Source organism: Larus michahellis, chromosome 17, assembly GCF_964199755.1.
Source record: "Larus michahellis chromosome 17, bLarMic1.1, whole genome shotgun sequence".
Taxonomy (NCBI): Eukaryota; Metazoa; Chordata; class Aves; order Charadriiformes; family Laridae; genus Larus; species Larus michahellis.
The window spans coordinates 7,206,567-7,225,636 of NC_133912.1; the positions used below are offsets into that span (position 1 = coordinate 7,206,567).

General features: G+C 41.6%; 1 protein-coding gene and 1 long non-coding RNA gene across 15 annotated transcripts in view; both read left to right on the forward strand.

Moving 5' to 3' along the window:
• Positions 1 to 4,979: 4,979 nt before the first annotated feature.
• On the forward strand, positions 4,980 to 13,534 carry LOC141732353 (uncharacterized). 3 transcript variants are annotated; one of them, XR_012584075.1, is made up of 7 exons: positions 5,006 to 5,305; positions 5,731 to 5,778; positions 9,458 to 9,551; positions 10,597 to 10,658; positions 11,446 to 11,517; positions 11,674 to 11,801; positions 12,415 to 13,534. It is a non-coding gene; the product is annotated as an uncharacterized LOC141732353 (long non-coding RNA). The 3 variants fall into 3 exon arrangements; XR_012584073.1 differs by having other exon boundaries at positions 5,015 to 5,305; positions 10,564 to 10,658; XR_012584074.1 differs by lacking the exons at positions 11,674 to 11,801; positions 12,415 to 13,534 and having other exon boundaries at positions 4,980 to 5,305; positions 10,564 to 10,658; positions 11,055 to 11,517.
• A 1,153-nt stretch (positions 13,535 to 14,687) lies between these two features.
• The window catches only part of NCAM1 (neural cell adhesion molecule 1), a 145,110-nt gene continuing 140,727 nt past the window's right edge, over positions 14,688 to 19,070 (forward strand). For 5 of the 12 annotated variants that reach the window (XM_074561195.1, XM_074561202.1, XM_074561204.1 and 2 more), the window contains exon 1: positions 14,762 to 15,067. In XM_074561195.1, coding sequence (XP_074417296.1) covers positions 15,016 to 15,067 — 52 coding nt within the window. In that variant the 5' untranslated portion in view covers positions 14,762 to 15,015. Of the gene's footprint in view, positions 15,068 to 19,070 lie in introns of all 12 variants that reach the window. The other 7 variants (XM_074561198.1, XM_074561203.1, XM_074561194.1 and 4 more) reach the window with 2 other exon arrangements.

The window sequence follows — 19,070 nt, forward strand, 5'->3', positions numbered from 1 at the left end:
CATTTAAATAAAAGTGAAAACTCTAATTATGATGGTGATGAAGACCATGAAAATTGTTCTTTCTGAAGTGGCTTCCATGGCTGCCAGTCATGCCTGAGAACCAACTGCATTAGATTCTGTGTAAATACACAGTAAAACCATGTTCCATAAAAACCCTGGGGCAATTGGCTCAGAACAATACATTTCAGAAATGCAAGTATGGAATATGGATCTTTTTCATCCATGCCTCACCTGCAGTGAGCATGTAACGCCTGTACAAGTCACTGCAGAAGACTGACTTGGAGTTTCCCTTCCGTTCCTGTAACCTTCACGTAATATCCTCCTGAGCAGAAAGCAAACCACTATTTCCTCCGAGCAGCACATCCCCGTGCTGCAAGCTTGGAATGCTGCACTGCAGAATGGAACAGCCAGTTCCAGCAGCACTGACTGCTACCATTACTATTCACAGTGCATCCTACTTTATTTTCCTTTATACAATAGACATAATGCGGGAAGCAAATGCCATGGCTAGACCACTTCAAGGGCTGTGTTTTTTACTGATCTGAATGTCACAAGTTTACTGTGAAGGATTTATACTAGTCAGCCACTGAAGCACTGAATGCTACTGGCAACATCCTAGATGGGCAGTGAGACAGTGAGACAGGCAGCCCACAGGGCAATCTCCTTCCTTCAGTAAACTGGTGGGAATAATACGTTAATCAGTTTACAGAATAAACTGTCTTTCTATGAGCAGCACAGTCTGAATACACTCCTGTTCACAGACAGCAGGGTGTTTTGAGTTGTGACCCTGTCTGCTCTTGCAGGTTGAACAGTCAGATGAAGCTCATATCAGAAGAAGGGAATCTTTCTCAGACAGTGCAAAGTATTTTGGTAGTGATGTGAATAGCACATTTTGCTGCCATATGCTGACCTGCTGTCACACTGATAGGTGTCAGTCTACAGATGAAGCAGAAGCCGTGTTCTTACCTTAGTAAGTGACTATAACAAATTAATAACATTAAAGATTCCATAATGTTATACATGACAAGCATAGTGTTTATATAATCCTCTTGGCAAAGGCGCAAGCCAGGTAATTATCCACTGCCTCCCTCAGCTTGCTCCACATGGGCAGCAGCTTGAACATTTCTTCTGTGGCAGTGCTCTTAGGAGCTGTTAGCTATCAGTATCCTCGCAAGCTACCCCAAAACCAAACATGATGCCTTTAAGGTTTGTTCTCTTTCCTTGTTTTATAAAAACATGTTTGATTTCAAATGACATCTTTGCTTAAAGATCAGTATTCAAGGGAGAAATGCGCTGAAGCACTCATCTGTGATTGTTTACGTCAAGCACTGACCAAACAGCTGACAAGTGCTCTTTGTATGCTAGAGAGGGGGCAGGGCAGCATGGAAATTGATGCCTGTATTCATATGTAAGCACCAATTTAAAACTAGGATATTACTCAAGTGTCTACAAAGACATCCAGAAATACAAAATTATTTCTTTTCTGAGGTCAATTAATAAGGTGATACTCAGTCTAGATGTACAAGTGATCATAAGCCATGCAAAAAAAAAAAAAAAAAAAGCTAGGGCAAATGCTTGGGGCTGCATTACAAAAAAAATACGTTGAGTTGTACTTTTAGCCCGAATTTCTCATGAAACTGATTTCAGACTAAAATTCCAAGATAAGGTCCTGGGACAAACTCCAGAAATTATGGCTGAAAATTATTTCTTTCTCCTGAAGTCTGAAAAGAGAGAGAGGAAAAAAAAGTAGTCTCAGCTAACAATTTTGTTGTTTGGCTAATCATAAATTTGATTATTTTCCAGTTCTAGAAAGGTGTCTAAATGTCAGCTTACCACAACTGATTCTATGTATTACCAAAATATTTAATGACAAATTAATCTCAGAGTGCAAATCTACATAGTTTAAAGATCTTCTATCCATCTAAGGTTACAGATGGTGTTCTGTGTTAATTAGTTAATATTTGTGGTGTTGTAACATCTAAAGGCTTGTATTAGTAAATAATTTTATTAAATACTCCAAACACCAGTCAAAATATGGTTCCTGAAGTGTATGTATACCATAAGACCAAATCACTAAAGCACACGAACCACAAGATAACAGCGATAATCATAAGTAGAACAAAAAAGAATAGCCACTCAAACCCAGAGGCTTAGACATCACCTCTGAATTTCCCACTATTATTTCTTCTGTATCATTCCTTTAATGTTATTGCTTCACAGATTCTGTTGTAATTTCATGCTCTGAGTGTAAAAGACACCAGGGACAAAGCAGTACCTCAACAACAGGACTTGGTACTTCAGCAACATCTGTCCAAAAATAACTTTTGGAGGACATACTAGCTCAGAGGTAGAAAATTCTTATCTTCTATGAATTACTATTTATTGAAATTTTAATAAATGTTCATCTCACTGGCTACAAGAGAATCTCACATGGCAAGAAAGCAAAGCTTATCTTGAAGGAAAAGTCTGCTTATTTTGTGCTGTTCATCCTCAATGGATTTGTTAAAAACACGGACTAAGAACTTCTGCATGATCAACTTTCATTTCATCTTGTGAGTCTCGTTTTTGAAGTTAATGCCATTTGTGATGAGTACTATAGCATATGATATCATCTGGAAAGAAAATTCCACAAGTATCAGAAATACACAAATAGAATGAGTTTGACCACATGCTGGGGACCCACATGCCAGGGTGTAGATATGGCCTTAGTCTTGTTTTGAGACTGAATAGATGTGAACTGGAAACAGACCACAAAAATGCAAAACAGAATCTTCTGCTATTGTGTTTTTCTTTGATTTGCTTGATTTTTTTGGTGATTTATATGGAGAATGCAATTTGGAAGACTGTATTGTTGTGCTAGCAGTAAGACCACACAATGTTTTTTGACTCTCTTACACCACGATGAATTATTTTGCAACTTTGTCCATGCTATTAAATCATGAATTGGGGTAGTGGGCAGAAAATGGATCTGTGTTTAAATTGGACTTCCTGTTTCATGTGGATTTACAAATTTTGAAATATTTTGGATCACATAATAGAAAACACTTTAGAAAAAAACCAGTAATTTATACAATTAATGAGGAAAACAATAATTCAGATTTTAAGGGGGTATAAATTCTCTTCTGAAGCACCTCTCTCCCTCCATTCAGAGTGAGGCAGACACAAGGGCCTGACTTTACTGCCTCAGTAAATTACATAAACCTTGGTGAGCTGAATCCAGGCCACAGACCACGAATGACAGTATTCACCTTCATCAAATACCACTATCCCTGATTGAGAGCAGAAATTAATTGTATAAGGAAGCTGAAAATGTATTTCTATTGATGTTAAGTATCTAGATAATTTTCCAGAGTAAAGGCATGACCTGCTTTCTAAAATAACAACTTCTGGATTAACCTGCACAGCAATAAAAGTCAAGATGTATCTGAAAGCTCAGGCTGAAGTGATTCAAAACTTGAAACTCTATAATGAAAATATTTACACCTGTACTACTTCCCCACAGCTTCTCTGACAGGTGTCTCTATTTGACCTATTGTTGACATCTGCTCTAGAATGAGATTAACCCAGCTGAAATGAATCCCACCCTTAGTGTGGTATATTAAGGATGTTACCTTCCTCTATTTAAATGATAGTTTTCAGCCTCATCCTCTCCCTGACGCTACCTGGTAGCTATTCCCTATATGGAGAAATTATGTAAAATGGTACAACTGTTTCAGCCTATGTCTACTGCTTTGGTGCTTATCTGGGGAGAAACATGAAGAACAGCAGTTGACAAACAAGTGTCTGTAAAGATGGGACAAGACCGATGCTGATACTAAGGGGAGAGCAAGAACATGAGGTAAGCCAAATACTGTGAATAGTTTTAGAAGACCACCGGGCTCCTGAGCTTTCACCCAGCACCTTCAAGTGGGATTAAGGCAAAGTGAAACAAGACAATGTCAAATTTCCTGCAGCTACTCTAGAAAATTCTTGGTAAGAAATCTTTGGTGGTCACAGACCTCCCATGTTCCCCTGTGCCTTAGAGCACCTCCACAAGATATTTTCTTACAGGCCTCAGGGAAGAGTTTTCTTGGAGAAGTCAGTCGTGCTGCAGCTGTTCCTCCTGCTCTTAGCAGCAGCTGTGGAGTATAAGTGAGTACTTCAGTGAGTCATGCAGGATTTAAAATGGATCTTGGTTTTGAAATAGTCAGGATCACTGTCTACAGCAAAGGCAAAAACATAACACTCCTTGACCTCAGTTGGTGAGCTATATTGTGATGACAAAACTCTAGACAGATTAATCCTTCCTCATTGTGACTCAATAGTTTTCAGATTATTAAGGTGTGCTGGTGGATAGAGAGGCTATAGGGATGGACAGACAGGCTGGGTTAGGAGTCGGCGGTGTTCCCTTTGTGCTAACAAAGCAAGCACAGAAACAATGCCAAGGCTTCACTGGTGGCTTCTTAGCCCCAGTGCACTGTTGAAGCTGTAATGAGAAAGGTGCCAAAAGCACATATCACATCCTATTGCAGGAGCATTTGCGTGGTAGGCAAAATAGGAAAGGGCTTGGATGAATTTAAGTCCTCCTGAGGCTTGTCAAGCTGGACAGCCAGGCAAACTGTTGACCCAAAGCAATCCGGTATAGTATAAACTATGAGGGACGAAATGCAATGGTAATCTCTTTCTGACTTTAGAGATGCTTTTGAGCCTCTAACCTTTTGGATTTTTTTATATTTCTACCTTGAGGCTGTGATAATGGTGTAAATAACTTCACACACGTTATGCAGAACTTAAAAGTGAGAGGAAGAAGAGCTCTAGAATTAAGATATTAATTACAGTTTAAATGTGCAACAAGTATTCTCAAGGAAGATGCATGTTCCATATGCAATGTTAAAGGTAATGTAAACAATTCTACTCCCTCTGCTGAGTATTTTGATCTTTACTCTGTAGCAAAAATAGGAGCTGCTGCTTGAACAAGATAGGGAGTGTTGCTTAGCAATGGGAAAGGGTTGGCTGCTGCTCTGTCTGGAATAATAAAGCAAAGCTCTCCCTAAATTCCTTAGACAATGCACAGGACCATGAAGAAGAGTTTTGGGAAAGTTTAGGCTCCTATCTGAATAAAAAAATAACACAGAAGAAATATGCAGCAATATACAAGAAGGAAAGAATGAGGGTGAAATTACCATGCCACGAATATTACTGGGATTTTTTTTTTCTTGGCCAAAATGGTACAAGGATCTGACTCTGGCGGTAGTGTTATGAAACAACTGGCATTCCCCTTGGGTTTTCTCTGAATGGAATTAAGGCAGTTATTTTCTTCCTCCAGGTAAGACGTTACAGATTTTCTATTTTCTGGGGATTCTTCAGATTTTCTCATTATGCATATAGTTACTCCAACTCACAGGGAAAACACAGACAGAGAAAATAATCAGCTTACTGATAGCTGGATTGTACCAAAAGAGTTTGGGGAGTACTGGCTACTATAAAAAAAATCCATCTTGTGCATCCCTATTATGGGCCTACCACTCATCCATTAGTGAATGACTGCACTGAAATTTGCAATCGGAGTTTGGCTAAACATTTGCAGGCTCAGGTAGATGCATCTTTGGAAAGACTGTGTGCACCTATTATTCATGTCACGTGTTATCCACAGTACTCTATAGTATAACATCAGGGATGCAACTGCAACATTTTGAAAGCCAGTATCAGTAAATTCAGGTAGACTTCAACAATTTCTTCCATTTTACACAGATCTCCAGTTAACTTTAAGGAGCAACTCAGAGGAACTATGTGAAGCAGGTAAGCCCTGGAGAACGCTGGCTTAGTTGGAATTTTGATCGTGTAAGTGTGGCCCTTTGGTATTTGCTAATACATGGCTGATTTGTTAATACTTTAAGCATGCCCATGTACATTTAAAGTCAAATAGTGCTAAGGAAATATCAACCTGGCCCCAGGCACATAGTCTTCTGGCTGTCTTCAGGATCAGAAGCCTGTTTTGTGGTAGGATTATTTTAGAAATGAAGCTTGGTCAGAAACATAAGACAGGAACTTGCAAAATTGACAGTGTGATTTCCTTGCCCAGTGCAACAACTTTCATAACCATTTTACCTTTTATAAAGTAAATGCTGTCTTCAAACTTAAGCACATTACAAATGGCTATATTTAATGGCCTGATTATATGGACATATCTGACTCTTAGTAATACTGTGAAAGAAATGCATTGTAGATATTGATTGCTAGTGTAATTATGAGTCATTTCCTCTGATATAATGCGTGTGCCAATGAAGGTTAGGATGCCCAAGGGGCTGTTTTAGGCTAAAAAAAAAGGAAATAGAAAGGGAGTGTGCCCTGTAGAACCGCAGTGACTTTCATTCAGAAAACAACTTTACGGTATAGCTTGGCTTTGAGAAGAAAAGGATTTCCATCCCTTGTAATATGGAGCTGGAATAATAAGAAACAAAACTTAAAATGGCAAAAGAGAACAAGATGCCATACTTCCAAAGGTTTTGTAACATTAAATACACTTGAATGAAAAAATCATGGTTTAGATTTGATTGTCACATGAAATATGACATTTCATAGCTTTTAATACATTTTTGATCTGCTACCATCAGGACAGCTATTAGGTTCTGTGCTGCTGCTCCCTGTCAGGAATTACTTTTCACAGATAAATATAATGGCATGTGGACCCTGTTCTAATCTGTTCCAATTGTTCTATCAATGAAAATAAAACTTTTGACACTTCGCGTAAGAAAATAAAGGATGATGGAAAATTGTCTCGCAGATACTGGCAGAGAAATAAGCTAGATTGCTTATGGTCCTTACTAGGCTGCTGAAAACACGTAGTCATGCTTAGAAGTGGTGATACAATAAATACTTAAAACCAAAAAAAACCTCCTTGATCTAGATCAGACCACAGCAGATATACTGTTGTAAACTAATCCCTATTACAAAATTCGGTGAGCACATAGACCAGGAAAGGGTAGTGTGTAGTAGGGAAATCAGTGAGTCTGCATTCCCTTATGACACTCCAGTTGCTCTGCTGTCAGCCTCTTAATTACTCACATTATTGTAATAGAGCTTTCTGCAAAGTGGATGAAGGGGAGGGGAAATAATCTTTTGTTGTTCTTGCATTTAATTCCACCCTACTGCTTTCAATATTGGCCTTTTGGTTAATGGTTTAAACTGAGGCTCAGGAGATCTGTTTTCAGTTTCCTATTGGCCACAAATTTCCTGTAGGGAAGCGCAAGCCCATCACTAAATCTAATTTCTCAGTATGTTTGGCTAAGGTGACTTACTTTGTTTTATCTATTTAGACTGTATGCTGTCCTGAACGCTTTCAAAAATTACTGAGTTTGGTTCTCCTGAGCGCTCCACTAAAATAATAAGGACTTTGACAATATAAAATTTGGTTTACCAGTCCTCACCGAGACTAAACTAGAAATATGAAATAATAGAAAGGAGGATGTTGAATTAAACTATCTTGCCAATACTTCTGATGGAGTGCAGTGAAATCTACGCAATATGAGTTGAATTTAGGTATAATGATACGTTATCTTCATGAGATTGAACAAAATTAGTTATATACAGTAGGGACAAACAGACTGCCAAATGCAGTGTCCTTCCCTGATTGTCCTACCTGACTAGGATCTCAAAATCTTCAAAGAGGATCCTGACTGTTAGGAAATCTCTTTTTTTCCTTCCCATAATGAGCACAGCCCTTCTCCAAAAAAAAAAGCTGCTGCTGCTGTGCAGATGGTAGACATCTGCAAAAGAAATGCATCATCTTACGTCATCTGGTATTGCTCGTGTTATCACCATAGGCACAGAGCCATTTGTGTTACCTAATAGCTACCTTGTTAAGAGATGAAAGTTCCTTCTGTGAAGAGAGCTAATACCACACATCCAAGACATTGCCCTAATCCTATTTTGAGGGCTTGATTAGCATTTATGCTAGCCTAAGACCTTTTACCTATACATGTAGATACAAACTGCCACATCTATTACTGTGAAATGCTTTATATAACAGACAATGTCCTGCAAAGGCATGAAGTGCCTGTCTACATTCTACCATTTAGCATTCAGGAGATTATTTAATATTACATTAATTTGGATTGCAGATTTACAGTACAGGAACAGCAGTGATAAAAAGTGACTTCAAATGTCAAGGAAAGATTTATCAGACAAACCTTTGAAAATCATAATTTGGATTGAATGGGCAACAGCTGCATTGGCATCACTTAGTGATTCTCACAAGTGACTTTGGCCCCTATGTATGCTACCAGACTTGTTATGGCAAAGATTAAAATCCTAATGTGGTGCCAAAAGATTTTACAGCTGAACCTCAACAGCCCAAATGAGGCAACTACCCAGATGTGTCTGGGTAGTTGCCTTGAAACAACCTGATGTTGTTACAGGATATTATATATTCCAGAGCCTAGATCCAGTCTTAGTAATAAAGCAGAGGATATATTCAGTTCAAGAATAATGATTCTGCCTTAACAGCAAGAATTTTCTTAGGATCTTTTCTTTCTCACTGCATTTCAGCACCATCTTAAGACCATTATGCAAAAATAGAAATACTACTTTCCTCATAGTTCTATCCTCTCTACAATATTTTTAGAGAAACGTCAGGCTGAGACAACACAAAATCAGAGACTGAGATTCTATTACTACCTTATTCTTCTATGCCTTAAATCTAGTTCAAACTTAAATCAGTTTCAACTGAAAATGTTGAGGAAACAGAAGGTAACCCTGAAAGGCAGGGGCAAATGCTGCATGTTGCCTTAAACTATGCTCTGGTCTGATTTTTAAATGGAATTCTGCCTTTTTCTGTTTGAGTGACTGTCCACCTGTGTTTGAGGGTTGGTTTTTTTATGCAATCAGCATAATCCTATTTAGTCGCCTTTGAGCTAGAGGGAAGTTTAAAGCACAGTAGCGCCTGAGTTGTTTCAGAGAACTTGACTTCAGGGGTGGTTGCAGTTCTTTAGCTGGTGATACAACTGTACAGTCTGTGGAATAGCAGAGGACAAAGCCTCCTGACTACTGTTTAAGAGTAGGGTGTAAGTAATAGAAACAAAGGGGAACAGCTAAGACTCCTAGTAGGAAGCTGAAGACCCTCTCTCTGTCTGGATGGAGGGGATTTTGAGAACGAAGCTTCTTAGCACTAAGTCCTCTAAGGGGAAAAATCCCCAGCAACTGGCAGTCTTCTCAGGCTATAGTGCAGATGGGTCTTCTCCAAAATACAGAAAATATACACAGTGCGCCAGTTATGAAACAACATCAAAACTGTTTGCAGGGCTATTAGTGCATCTTTAACGTTTTATTTCCTTTACACTACAATATTTTCAAATCTGTTTATGCTTTTACTTTCTCCCTCTGATGAAGATGGATTTTGCAGTTTATTTATAACTTGCATCCCCCTTCACCCATTGAATTATTCTATTATGTCACCTACTTGTATAATTTTACTCTGCAGAAATGGAAAGAATGGCAAGATTCATCTTCTGGAGCCTTGACTTTAAAGGAGCTATCTCTGCCCTTTTCCAAAAGGAACGGGTACTACTCTTGTGGTAAGGAAGAAGAGGAGCAAAGGGTTGCAAAAGACCCTTTTATGCTGTCTCTTGGATAACTTGTTTACTGTTGGAGGATGGGGGAACCCTCATTAAGTTGCTAAGTGGAGTCCACTGATCATTTATGCTTTAGATCCATTTCTGGGGGGAAAAAAGTCTGTTTAGCTTTGGTCTAAATGAGAAATGGACCTCCATGTTGATAGGGTGTGGTCTCTCATAACTGTCATATGTGCCTGAACATTCCTGTCAGGCATATTTATACTTTTTAAAGTAAAAACAGATTAAGGGATGGATTTTTCCCAATTAAGATAACCATTTATTGCTTGCTACCAAACACTTAGCCAGAGGCACCCTAATGTTTTAGTGTCTTCTATTTTAATTTTGCATATACTGATTTTATACGTGTATTACTCCACATAATATGATAGTGAGTCTTCAAATTAACATTAGTATAAATAACAGTAGAACTAGAACAGCTGTTCTTTTAAAATAGCTAGGTATTTGTGATGGTTATGCTATTATTTAGAGGCACTGGGTGATGGATGTGCTTTAAATGCCTTGGCTAATCAGAATGCTTCAAATTAAAACAAACACTAGTGATACCATGGGAAGAGTGTAAAAGAACAGGCAATTCATCCTGATGTACTTTTTAAAAGCCCTCTTATTTTCTGTGATTCTAATCAGCTGAGCGTCTTTATCTCTTCTGAATTGAAACATTAGAGTTGACTGGAGAGATTAAAAAGATTAAAATGAGACATTTACTGTGCAATGTAAGTGTAATGCTTTTATACATGGAAGCATACACATTAAACTTCACGTTTTAACTTCAAAGATGGAAGATTTATTTCCAAAACTACATGGAAAAGTAACTGCCAGATAACTTCTAGGAATGCCATTAGATTGTTGATGACATTTCCATTGTGAGTCAGACTGACAGACTATCTTCATGAAGTTTCTTTCCCTGGATATTTTCATGAGTAGGCTAACAGCAGCCATGTGTATATTTTCTTAGCTCTGTGCAGGTAACAATTACCTATTTGCACAGATGCAGCAAGCAAAATCCCAGAGCAGGACAAATGCTGAGATCAACTTCGGAGTTTGTTCCAGGTATGGAGATAAAACATATATGTTTTTAATTGCAAGATTCTGGATTTCTGGATTGTAATTTTATCTCAAATTCTGATGACTTCATCTTCATTCTTCTGGCTTACATCACCAGAAGAGTCGTAATAGTTAGTTAGTTTTCTAAGCTGTATTGCCTAAAGGAGGAAGAGGAGATACTAATACTTTTTTCCTAAATCATGAAAATGCTTTTTGTTGCTTTTCAGTGATCAGCAACATACAACATCTGTCATTATAGCAATGGTTATTACTGCCCTGTTGCATCAGATTTGGAATCTTGGGATTTGACCATAGTAGCAATTTTAGATTGTAAACTTTTCTTCTCAAAGTCTGACTACAAAGCATAACTGTCTGCTATGTTTTTTCTTTTTAATTTGACAGCTGAAGTCCTCTCTTGACCCTACGCGATGCTTTAATGTCATAGAGAATTTCCAGTGCATCCTGTAATAATCCTGCCTCAAATACCAACCAGTGAACAGTAATGTCAGAAAAAGGGGGATGCTGGCTATAGAGAGGGTTATTTAGCAATCTTTTTATGATGCTGAAGCTGCACCTACTCTGTGAAATGCTTGTATAGTTAAAACTCTAGTTCGCTTGTTCGCTTATTTGCACAGTAGAAGTAGCATTAATTTGGTAGATGCCATTTTTAAACATTGGAGAAAATTTGATCCAAACTTCTTGTTCACTTTTATTCAAAGTATCCAATGAAGTCAATAATAGAAAGTTGCATTTCAATTATTGATTTGTGTGATTTGCCCTCTTTATTTTATAGATTAAGGAAAAGAAATGCATGGGTATGGCCCACAGATGTCTGTTAACAGCAAGAAAGGGGGAAATGTTTCAGGTAATGTACTTAGAACATCTCATTTGGTTGGGATGTACTTGGCACTGGTCTCTATTGGACTTTCATCATAAAATCCACAATTTTATTTTTGAATTACTTAGAAGCTTAAATTCAGACTCCTCATTTGTCGTCTTTGCTCTGTCAAATCTTTTGAAGGGGCGAGGGGGAAACCATGTTTCTGGAAGTCTGCTACAAATGAAACAGTGCCCCCTGCTTCTCCTTTATTCTGCTCTGTCACTGAGTTGGAGAGGGGTTGGGATGTTTCTTACACTGCTGACTTCCATGTGAGTACCTCCCTTTACTTACCCTGAGAATTAATACTACTATGTCATGGATTAAGGTATTTCTTAATAGGAATAAAGATACAGTAGATATCTCTAACACAAACAATTACTCACAGTATATAATAATTCATGCTATTTGTTGTATGTAACAGTCTCTCTTCACATATCTCTTCCAATTTCATGCAATGTCGGCTTTTGGGGAATAAAGTTGCCTTAATTGGTTTAATGTTCTGTACAAGACTACAGTTCAATACATACAAATACTACTGTTTTGCAAGTATTTTGCTGTTTTGCTGCTTCTTTGGTAGAGAAGATGACTGAGATTTCATGGAAAAATCTCAGTTGCAGTTTATAAAAATGGACCGTTGCATCGTATAAGTTAGCGTTATAGCTTCCTCATTCAATATATAATGACCTATGCACTCCCACAATCTCTTATTTTGAATGCTATAAACTTAATTTTTTACAAGGTAACTGTCTATCTAAATATTCTTTGTTGTGAATGGAAAGAAATAGAAGCTTGTGTAAGGCCTCTGGGAACTAGAACTAATTCTACAAACTATTTCTGACAGTACTAATCACAGTATGACAACTCAGTCTCTTTTCTCTGTAGGAAATGATTGGGCACTAATCTGACTGGATGCAAAAGAGTTTATCCAACTGCTCAGGGTAGAGACTCAGGAATTCCCTAGTGCCAGAAATCCAGCTGGTGGAGCTGGCATAAAAGAAGACCACATCTCATTAAACCATGCTTTGTTATCCTTTGGGGTTACTTTTTATGGGGCAAGTTCATTGAGAAAGTTGATGGCAGAGAGGAGGGGAGACTCAAGGAGAAGCAGATGGCTTGCCACTATGTTTATCTACATTTGTCAACCAGCAGTTGAAAGGATGGAGAAACAAGGTGGGAGTCTTGCAAGATGTTCTAGTTTGATGGATGATAGAGATGCTGCCTCTCTCCTCTACAGCCACTAGTTGATTTAATCTGCTAAAGTTGTGTAGTAATCACTGTAAATTCAGTGTATTTTTTATTATAAGAGGAAAAGTATCTAATACACATCCAGAAATTGGTTTACTATTTTCAGGATAAAGGATTCTGTTTCTTCTGAGGGTTTTTATCCCGAATACTCTTAGGGAGAGGTTGGCTTTCTATTCCAAAACGGTCTGAGCTGAGCATCTATATGACCTGAAAAACTTTAAATAAATATTGGCGTCTTCCTGGGATGAGTGACCTTATGTTAAGGGGCATGGGGAGGCATCCAGTATCCAAGAATGCAAGTCTACAGGATAGTAGCAGGGATTAGTGTGAACTGGGAGAGCAAGGAGTGGAGTAAATAGCACATGGCGTGGTTGAGCAAGGTTGGTCTCTGCAGATAATCAATCCAATATGAGCCATGGGCTAGGCAGACCAAAGGAGCAGAGAAGGCATGTTTTCAATCACAGTGCAGTAAGTAATTTTGTTGTTTCTTTTAGAGAAGGATTTTTATAAAATGGAAAGGGGGAAGGGATTTCTCAAACAGAAAAGGATAAAATAAAAGAATATGATCTGGCCTGGAATGATCCTTTAGACCACTAACAGCAAAATACTGGAATGGATTTACTATATTAAAATATTGTTGAAATACTGGTGTCAAATTGTATTGAAAGGGAATTGTTTCTTTATCTATGCGAGCTATCTTCTGTCTAAATGGTTTCTACTTGTCAGTTTTCTGCTAATAAAGTCTCCGTGTCGTCAGAAGTCCTTACGTGTTCACAACTACTCTAGGTGTTTTGAATTTAACTTTAAAACAGCAACTACAATTAGCAAACTAAGCCAAATTATTTTGCATGTTATGACAAAGGTCTACTTCAGTTTAAGTTCTTTTCTCTAATACTAATGAAATGAAAACACTACACTTGAATAAAATGAATGCTTAAATTTATTTTTTTTTCCTAAGAACTTTCTCTCCCCTTGTTCACAGATCCCAAAATGAGTAACCGCTATGTTTGAGTAATGAGGGCTCTTAGCAACTCCTGTAGTTTGGGAAGGTGCTGGAGGAGCATTGTTAAGACATGATAATCTGAAAAAGACAGGCTTTGTTGATTGTAAATCTAATTCAAAACTGTCTTTTCACCATTTTTCTGTGCAGCCCCTACTGAATGTACATTACCTGTGGTACTGTGCCTCAGTGCCCACTGCCTCTCAGATCTTGAAGGAAGAAGAGTTGCTGCTGTGGGTGTTGGTATAGACAAGTTGAAGGGCAAGATATTCTGTATATACACACAAACAAATGTGTAATGTGTTAGACCAGCTTTGATGTCTGTCTTTGTGAGTAGGGGTCAGTGTGGAGCCATGTGAAAGGAGGCCTAGCAGAAATGGTTCAAAAAGTAGGCAACCTACTTCCTTCAGAGCTGGGTCTTTTCAGGGCCGGAGCATCTCTTCAACTGCAGTTCCTCCTGCCTTTTGCCACAAGTCTTAGCCATGGCAAAATGGTGCCTGTAAAAACTCCTGGCTCTGCGGCTTCTGAGCAGGCTCTGGCCTCTTCCTGCAGAAATGGAACAAGAGCCCAGCTGAAGCGTCGGGGATTGAGGTCTTCTCCCTTACCCTCTTTGATTCCCACCGGTTTTCCTGCAGGTACACCTTTGGGCAGGCACCGGCCAAACCAGCACGGAAATCCCTTCCCAAATTCCCGCGTGTCAGTTAATTAATTTATTTTTGGCAATCAACTACCTCTGAAGAGGCTGCCACCCTGCCCCGGGGCTGAGCGTGCCCGAGGCCCGGAAGGCTCCTCCGCCGACCGGGGACACCGGGGCCGCCGTCCAGCCGGATCCGCGCCGCGTTTCGCAGGCGGCCGGGCGCGCCCCTCAGCGCCTCTGGTGCCCCTGCGCGCGGGCTGCGCTGTACTATTTGAGGCGGGCGCGGGTGGAAGGACACGGTGGTGCCAGCCTCCGCGCGAGGCCGGCGGCGCAGGGATTCGGGCCGCGGTGCTGAGGCCGCCTGTCAGTCAGCGCGGCGGCGGCGGCGGAACGCGGCCGGGGCGCAGCCGGCGGAAGGCGGTGCGGGAGTACGCGCGGTAACGGAGCCGGAGCGCGGCCGGCAGCGGGGAGGAGCGGCGAAGGAAGACGCGGGGAAAAAAAAATAATACGTCTATACAAAAAAAGAAGCGGGCTGCGTTTCTTCCGAACGGCAGGAAAAGGTTATTTCACGAGCGGCTCCCTCTTACTACAGCCCGCTGCGATGCTGCTAGCCACTGTGCTGCCCTGGACATTGTTTTTGCTTGGAGCCGCAGGTACGCGCGGGGCCGGGGCGGTGGGGCGCTGCCCGGGGCTGGGCTGGGGTGGGGTGGGGTGTTGCTGGGACCCGGTGAGGCGAACAATGGGGTCGGGCGGACCCCGCCGCCGCTGCGCTGCCGCCGGGCTTTGAGGGGAGGGAGACAGGCCATGGTGGGGTCCGTCCCCCGCCCCTTTCCTGCCAGCCGCGCCCGGTGTGCGTGACGGGGTGGCTGGTTCGTGCACATTGTTCGCTATCGTGGGAGATGGAGGGGAAAAGATGGCTCGGGCTGTGCGAATTTGACAGGAGAAAGCGGAGGTGGGGGGGAGATAGGTGAGAAGGGTGTGAGCGAGCGGCTGCTTCTGCGCTCTGGTGCCGCTGTTCGCGGGTGCGACAGGAGGAACCGCTCCCCCCGCGGGAGCCCACCTCCCCCGGGCTGGGGGGTCTCGGTGTGCGGTGAATCCCAGACAATGGAGTTGGGGGGGCGGGGAGAGGGAGGGGTAGGCGAGCGCAGCGGAGAGGATGCTACGTGCGCTGTGTTCGCGGTGTCGCCGCGCGGGGAGGCGGTGGATTGTCGTTGTCGCGTCGGCTTCATTGTGAATATTGAGGATGCCACTGCGCTACACAGCGGTGGCCGCCCCCCCGCCGCCGCCGCCCTCTTTCTTGCGAGCGGTGCGTGTGCGGGGCAGCGATTGCGGCGAATGGAGAGGTGCGGTGGCAATTAACGATGGGGCTTGGAGCAACTGTAAAAAAACCCAAACGAAATGAAATAAAAAAGGCGGAGGGGCGCGGGCCGCGTGCCGCTGCCACGAAGGGAGCGGCAGCCGGGCGCGAGCGCCCCTGCTCGCGGCGGGCGGGGGAACGGGGACGGGAGGGTTCGGTGGCGGCCAATGGGGAGTGGGCGGCGCCGAGCGCGAGCGGCCGTTAGCCGCCTGGGTCGCCTGCGTCCGTAACGGCCCGGTGCCCCGGCGGGCTGCCCCGGGCCGAGCCGCTGGCCCCGGGAGGCGGCAGGTTGGTTGGGTGCGGTTACGGCCACGCCTGTTCTGACACCGCCCCCTCCGCTAGCCGGACCGTGCTCTCCGCCCCGACGTGCCGCGGTTCCTCTCGCCATCCTTCAGCGAGCCTCGTCGCCCCAAAGCCCTGGCTCTGTGCTGTCTTTTTCCACGCTCACTGGGAAGTGTTCCCCAGAGCTTTCTGTGCCCGCTCTTGGCTATGTCAGGGTTCCTCTCTGTCCTGTCCTACAGCTCACAAACTACTTACACCGCCACACATGGCCCCCCCTTGCAAGCATCGTGGCCTAAAGTACCCACGCTGATTGCCCCTGCTGTCCTTGCCTTTACTTCTTGCAGCCCCTTCTCAGCTCATTGTTCCGTCATACTTCCCAATCGCTGCTGCTGCTTAGTAAAGCTCGCTCTCTGTCCGGATCCCTGCTCTCTTGGGGTAGCTCCTGTACCCATTTTTGTGTCCTTGCAATGTGCTCATTCCCATCACTGCAACTACAAACCTCACTGCACAGCTTCTTTTCACCCCTTGCTTCAGTGCTGTCCTTAACTACCATAACTCCTCCATTGCCTCATTCCCATACTGATGATTCCTTATCTCCTTAAGCAATTGCTTCTGCTGTAGCTCTGTTTGCTATCTTGTTGTGGCTTAATTCCAGCTCCTGTCATGGCGGACCATTGCCACCAGCGTGCTCAGGTCTGTTGCCAAATCAAGCCACCTGTTTAACATCAGCACAACACCCATTCTTAATGATACACAGCTCTCCCGTGTCATAAGTACTACTATATAGCTTCTCCTTATTATAATTTAAAAAAAAAAATACTGCTTATTAGAGTATATATATATAACAGATAGGGGGGGTTGTCTTTCCATTTCCAGCACAGTCCTTCCCTGTAGCCAGTTCTGCATCTGGCTCAGCCACGCCCTCTGATCACCATCTCTGCATACATTTTTGATCTCAACCATTGTAAGATGCCAGACGACTATATGTGATTCCGTAGCTATCGCCTCTCTGACACATTCATACAGGCTTTCTCAGCTGTGGGAGGGGAAAATAAAGCATTTTTTTTCAGGGGATATAGATGGGAGTAAGCAAAGAAAAATTATCTGCATACGATCTGGTGCCCCACTCAAATACATGTTTATCCAATAATAATAATTATGAACGTGTAGAGTGCCTAGGGAGCTGCACAGCTGGAATTGGACTGTTAAATCAGCATAAAATGGAGAACACAAAAAAACCCCAAATAAAATATTAAAAAGCTAGAACAAAGAAGCAGCACTGTTTATGGTAAAAGCAGTACCCAGCACATCAGTTATGCTTTCCATGCTAAAGGATGCTTTGGTCTGCTAAAGCTTGTTTTAAAAAGGGTCAGCTTTTTTTCCCAGCTAAGGTCACCACAGTCTGTGATGGGGGGAGAAGGGCTATTGCTTTGGGCTTTGGAAGCTATGATGTTGAAGGAGATGTCAGTGAAAGAGGGGGAGCAGCTACGATGATGCTAATAAAGCAACCCTAATTGCAGCTTTACAGTACCTTACATGTAAGAGGAGGAAAGAGATAGATGCTTATTAGTGAAGAATCACTGAAGAGACTGTTGTCTGAGTAACAGTTACATGGTAGTTTCAGAACAAAAGCATGCCTTTACATCTTTTAGAATAATTATGCATTTTGTATGTATTCCTGTGGCCTGTGATAGAACATTCTCGTATAATTTAAAAGCTGATTTATAGACACAACAGATGGCTCATGTCCTTTCATTTACATCATGAGAACTAAGCTTTCTTAAATAATAGAGAATATTTTGTATAAACTTTATCCTCTTGATGTACGAACTTGAAAAGTCCTGACTTGACTGTTGGATTTTTTTGGGGTAGGTTTTTTTGTGGGTTGATTTTTTGTTTGGGTTTTTTTTGGGGTGGGTTTTTTAGGACATATAATATAATAGTAATTCAATAAATACCCAGTTTTTAAGTGTTTTAAGATTGTGGCTGCTCTCCAGACTGAAAATGCCTTCACTTTTCTTGCCTCATCTCCAGAAACATATTTTAACAGTAGACTTTTCTGCCATTGGGTGTAAGTGATTGGTTTCTTGTTGATTGAGAATGGCATGGAGGTTTGGGGGATGGGCTAGCTGGTTGGTTTGTTTTGGGGTGGGGTTTTTTTGGGTAATGCCATGGGTTTGCCTTGACTGGCTGGCAGGAAAGCAGAACCAATTGATGGGGGAGGAGGAGGGAATACTGCATCTGCTGCCATCAGTCTGCAAGGAACAGAAAAATAGCTTTAGTGAGAGACAAAAGCACATTTTATTTTCTCACTTAAAAGGCCATCCTGCCTTTTTACTCTTTTTTTTAATGTGCCTGGTGATACTGATTATATAGAGAATGCACAATTCTAGAGGGTTTTTTTGTTGGTTTTCTTGTGTGGCTTTTGTGGTTTTGCAGGGCAGTATACTTCAGTATGATTTGATCTGTCAATAACAATTTTGTTGTACTCTAACTTAAAACTTGCAAATAGTAAGACAGATATTATGAACTTCACAAAATGTCTGTGTAAGCAGACTGGGAGAAGCTGTCGTCTTTGGAATTGTGTATCATAGCATTTATGCAGGGAACTATCAGAAAAATTCAAGTAGGGGCCATTACAGTATTTTTCAGGTGCAGTGAAAAGATGGTGTCTTTGTTGTTTTCGCAATTCTGTACCCTCGTAAATATCTGAAATGTGAGATAAAATAAATAAAGCAGCTCAATTGTAAATATAGAAGTTTGAAAACAATAAGGAAATAAAATTGTGTTTGTCTTCCTACAATAGCTTTCTATAACAGGGAAAACGTCTGCAAGTAACTTGGCTGAGGGTGTGTCTGTAAAGAGAACTACAGCTCCCAGGCGTCTCCACTTTCCTGAATGTTGTCCTTTACCCGTGTTTTCATAGGACTTGATGTGTCGGTTTTCATCACAACACTCTCAAGTCCTAGAGGGGAAAAAAAGAGCCACCAGGCAAATAGATTTTGAGACATAAAAAA